General features: G+C 24.6%; 1 protein-coding gene across 1 annotated transcript in view; it reads left to right on the top strand.

Moving 5' to 3' along the window:
- Positions 1-5191, top strand: part of LOC100575323 — a 30654-nt gene extending 25463 nt beyond the window's left edge. The window contains exon 3 of the mRNA XM_003247683.4: positions 4018-5191. Coding sequence (XP_003247731.1) covers positions 4018-4099 — 82 coding nt within the window. The 3' untranslated portion in view covers positions 4100-5191. The remainder of the gene's footprint in view (positions 1-4017) is intronic.
- Positions 5192-5949: the final 758 nt, after the last annotated feature.

The following is a 5949-nucleotide window of genomic DNA, read 5'->3' as shown; positions in this document are numbered from 1 at the left end:
CATGAAAATTCCCTTTTCTCCTTATTTTTTTATTCGTTTTTCCTGACTGTATTAAAAATAACTATACATTTTTAACTTTTGATCCCATAAAATACCAACTAGATTCAATTTTCTACCACAAATTATCCTTAAAGTTGAAAGTTGAAGCATTTTTCTGCACCAAAATGACAGACACGAAACTAGAAAAATTTTAAAAACACATTTCGTTGTGAAATCAATACATTCATCGCTCCACTCAGAATCAAAAACATGTTTACAAAATGCAAATAAATTACGAGCACCCGCATAAAATTACCTCCATTTTTACGCCTGAGCTGAATAATTAAGTTGTTAATTTAACAATTAATGTAAATCGTTCTAAAATACGTTAATAAATTAAAAGTGTAACCAGCTTAGTACTTATTGGTCATTAAATACGTTTACCAAACTTGTATAAACAAAGAAATAAATATATTATTTATATGAGTTGATAATGTTTTATTAATGATCGTGATAATATGTAGGTACATGATATGTAGATATATGATTCAAAAATGTATTTTTTGCGTATATCAAAACTTTTAAATTGTTTTCATTTTGTTGATTTTATATAATATTCTAGCAAACATTAAGTGAGGGTTGTGAAAAGAATGTTAGAAATTTTAACTATATTCTAAAATATTATTGAAAGTAAATAATACACAACCACGTATATTACTTCTAGTTAATATATATGTATTGGTAGGTGTAGGTACTACAATAATTAAGTATACCTACATTTAATTGGTTATTATTTTTGTAATAACTTTCTTCAACTAATTTATTTTTCGATGAATCAAAATTGAATTGTCCTACATAAAAATAGATTTCTAATAAATGCTGTATAAGTGTGTATAACTATAGATTTATAATACCATCGTTTTTATAATAAACACGAATCGGCATGTTTTTTAGTTATTTTGAACGAAATTAATTATGATAACTCTCATACAGTTTCAAAAGTATTTAGTGGACTTAAACAACGTAAAAAAATTATAAATATAATATTATAATATACGTAAGCATTGATAAATCTAAAAAAAACATATATTTTTGATTAGGTACCTATTATAAAGTCAATGTTAATATTCCTTAATTGGTCATCATTGCTTACCACCACATTTTTTACCTAATTTTTACCTATAAATATTTACATTTGAAATGGATATAAATATAATATTTTAATGATTAAATAAATACCTATACGGCCATTATAGATGGAAATTAAACTTATATAAATATTTATGTAAGTTGTATTGTGTTTTATTAATATTATATTGTGTTGGTCATCATACAACATGTATATTGCATATGTATGGTTTTTAATTAGAACTAAACGAGAGTACCAATTTAAAATGTTGGTATATTAATTAATATTATTTTTAATTTCAAACATCTTTGACTATTGAGTATTCAGAAGTTAAAGTTGGATGCTATTTATATATATATTATAATACCTATACATATTATACTTTGTATATAAAATAAAATATACATTTTTAATTTTGTGGGTTGGTAAGATCCTTTACGATAAACATCATATAAACTGGTATCCGTTCAGATGTGTTAGTCCCTAAGTGGTGATAATAGGTATATGGAAGTAAAATATTATTATAATGGTAAAATGTAGACTTTAATTACTACAAGCGGAAGTTCATGTAATAGAAATACACATAATATATTTATACCTAATAGATAATAATTTTAATCATTTATTTCCTAGTTGATACAAATTACTTGGTTTTAAAATATAAAATCATAATGCCACTAATTTATTTCATAATACCTATTCTAAAATGTAAACTTTGAATGCCTATTAAAAAGTTTCAAGTGATTATCTGTTTATACATAATGGACGTATAATTATGAGTTATATATATTATATAATATATACTATATTATCTTTATAGTATATACAATATAGCTAATAAATTTGTTATTACATTTTTTTAAAAATATTAATCGTATAATTTTACAAATATAATATTATATTTCTATTAGCTCTATTATAATATACGTATTAATTAAACATGAAATTTGTGAAAATTATTAATTATTCTATACATTTTATCGTTTGACCTGAATATTTAATTAAAAAAATACTATTACTCGTATAAGTTACAACGCATTTTTGTTTCAATCAATATATTAATTATATACACTATTAAATTTATTAACCTAATTTTAATAATATTTGATTTTGAAAAAAAGATATTTAAAATTCACTATATATTTAGGCATTTAGCAAAGTACCTAATTTTAAAACTTTATTATTTTTAAACGGATACAGTGTTATTATAATATACATTTCTACATTTCGTTAATAATTTAATTTGTTTGATAATATTTAATGTATGTACATTAATTATTTGTATTTAGCAAATTAACATTTAAAAAATGTTGAAATTCTACTTATAGGCGTTATTTTTTGCTATATAATTATATACTTTTGTACTATATATACATGTACAAAACAACTTGTTCTTGCAGTATATTTTCAGTGGAAATACTATATAACGCCTTTTTAAAATTTTAATATGAATATCGTTATTTTTGATTAGATTTCAGTACATTTTCATGGGCGTTAATGATAATTTTTAAAATCTAATGTAAAACACGATAGGTTTTTTTCTTTTGGGAATTGTTTTCATTATTAAAACATGTCTAAATAGTATTTCTGTAAACCAGTCACGGCGTCACATAAAGTGTTTTATAAATTCACAAAATTATCTTTTAAAAATTTTACTTTTCGTTAATCCTTAAAAAAATTTCAGTTTTTTCTTTATAATCAGTTATCACATTGTTGTATTGACGTGTTGTTATAATAAAAATGTTTATTATGTACAACATTTGTTCGTGTATGTGAGTAAGATTTTCAGTTAATTAATGTATTTATATATTAATGGTAGTATTATATAAACTGTAATTTTTTTTGCCGTAAACCGTCTTCGTTGTTGCCTCCCAGATGGGGACTGTTCGTGGGTCAAGATTGATTACCCAATTTAACTTTTCCGAATCAAAAATTAGGTGTATATAATTAAGTTTGAGATTTACTGGAAAGGGGTTGGAACGTTTCTTGTCCTGTATTTCTCTTAAGTAAACTACCCTTTAATGATTATAAGTTAAGTAATGGAACATGCAGTATACACCAAATGAAGACTGAGTTATTCACTCTGCAATTCGTTTTCAGCCGTACCAATATACTAAATAAGCAGCAATACAATTTATAATATTTATTTAAGGTTGATGATTTTTAAATGCAAATTGTGCGACGGGAATAGAAGGGACAATTTTCATCTGCTGAATAAGAGGATCAAAGGATGTGTTATCACTGGTTTTATTAAGTTTGAAAATGCCTATCAATACAACAATGCCATTTTGAGTGGAATATTAGATTTACATTTAAAGTTATTTTTCATATTGAATCTTTAGCTAAGGGTTATTTGGGTATATTCAATATTAATACTATATTAGAATAATAATACTGCTTAAGTTATTATTTTTTTTTTGTTGAAATTAAAGTATTAATATCTCAAATTACACATTTTATTGTAAATAAATCTATAAAAAAAAGGTGGGCAAGTGGGTGTCGCTCTGTCATACGCCCGTACATAGGTTAGAAGTGTGTCACTTTAATGGATAGTGATAAATTTGAATTCAATGATATAAATATCAGTCGTTGATCAAAGTCCTCAAAACATTGATTTGTGATGAAAATATAATTTTAATGTTTATAGAAAATAAAATCACACACAAATATTTAGAACAATATTTTAATATATTCTTTGTTTGCAAGTGAAATACATGTAATGTAATTATGTAAATAAATGTAATGCGATCTATTAAAAATAATTATCATAGTTACGTACCTATTATTAAACAGACAACTATATTAACACGCATTTTAATAATTATAAATTATACTGTCATTTTTTTTTGTTTGTTAAATGAACAGTTAATTGTTACATTATAATTAAAATGTGTATTTAATTTTTTCAGGTGTAACGGGGAAGAAGCTAAAGAGGTGGTCATCGAGACGGCGCTTGGTCAAAACATGCCCGGTGATTCCGAATCATCGTAGTTGTCTCTAAATAACCCTTTCTTTACTCCATCGTATTATACTACTGCCAGTGAGTTCGCTAAAAGATAGGACGGATGTCACTTTTTACGTGTTTTATCGAGACACATCCAAACGGAGGGCACGACAAAAGGGCACCTAACCTATTCTTTCAGCAACCTCTGTTTATCAATCATATCCGACTTACGGTCCATGATACGATAGTAATGACATGACGGCGTGAACTCAAAAATAATGAAATATAATATTTTAAGTGTCCGTCGTTATTGAAAACTAGTTCCTCTGAAAAATAATGTGTTATAGGTGTACCTATCTATAAGAAAATATAATACAAATTATGAACAAAAAAAAGTGTAGGTAGTTTGTAACGGCAAAAAAGTTTTTTGTTCCCACCTAAACTAGCCGATAAATTTTTTCCGATGCGATCAGTAATTTTCTAAATCGATATCATCATGAACTGTAAATTGTCAACTGTTATTTCGGGAAAAACAAACAACAGGGGATTTATCATTATTTATTTATTTTTTATTTCGTTTGTTGTTATACTTTCCATTTTTCCATTTTCTATACATTTCCTACACTTTAAAAGTACCTATTCAATATATAAGGAACGCCCGTTGATACCTTATATCAATCGTAACTAACCGTACTTATGTGTTAACAGTGTATTGGACTATTATTCGATGTAGGTAGTTTGATTCAAAAATATTTTTCCTTATTCAGTGACTAAAAAAAAATAATCCACCAATAGGTACATGGGTCGGCTATCGGTTATTGATAGACACACTTTTTATCGCCACGGTATAAAACTATAAAATTAAACTCCTATGTTATGTTGAATATTTTATTTAAATTACAAAATTATTTTTAATATTATTTATATCGATCATAAATATATATTCCTAACTTTCTGTACAGTACGAATTATTTATGATTCAATGCTAAAGGATTACATGATGTCGTGCTAAGCATAATATCAAGGTGTTTATTGTATTATTTAGGGAATATTTTCTCATAGTTAACTAAGGCATATTCATACATTATTTTTTTAATAATTTATTAATGTTATTTATAGTTGTATTGATTTAGATTTTATTAATTTATTATTATTTTTTTTTTTAATAAAATATACTTTATTAAATAAACCATGTATTTATTCATTTATTCATTTGATTCACAAATTATAGGAATATCTTATACTTTGTTTTATATGTATTTATATTTTATTTTATGAAGCATTTGCATTTCGTTTTTTTTATTATTTTAATATAAAGAAATCACTTATTATTCATATTTACTAGCATACGAGTACAATTCGTACAATTTGTGTAGTTAAAAGTTTTCAAAATTATATGATATAATAATTTGTTTAATGTTTAAACTATCACTGATAATTTGTATTATCACTGCTTGGTAACAATAAAAATGTTACTATTTTGATTTCTGAAATTAACATTTGTTTTAATATTTTTAGTGGTATTTAAAAGCTGTATTGTAAAATATTAAAATTTTAATTATGTATTTAAGTGTAAGGTGTTTAATGGTTAAGTTCCACCATAAATATTTTCATAACTTTGATGAGATAATATTTAGAAATAGGTACCTTAAACCAGACATATATTTAAGTATGTTTATTATTTTATAGTGACAGGCGTCAGTTAAGAGTTATAATATTATAGTTCATAGTTAACAATGTTTTGTAGAGTATACCTAGAAGATTAAGGAGTGTATTTAATAGTCTTCCTCACTCTTAAATATAACGATATAATATTTAGTAGTTAATGAAAATCTTTACAACCTGTCAAAATGGCTAGCGTCCTCTAACGGTTGACGTCGTGACCATCGTACGTTTT

This window comes from Acyrthosiphon pisum, chromosome A1 (genome assembly GCF_005508785.2).
Source record: "Acyrthosiphon pisum isolate AL4f chromosome A1, pea_aphid_22Mar2018_4r6ur, whole genome shotgun sequence".
In the NCBI taxonomy this organism is placed as follows: Eukaryota; Metazoa; Arthropoda; class Insecta; order Hemiptera; family Aphididae; genus Acyrthosiphon; species Acyrthosiphon pisum.
The sequence above is the reverse complement of the archived record's forward strand: the minus strand, read 5'-3'. Positions and strand labels throughout refer to the sequence as shown.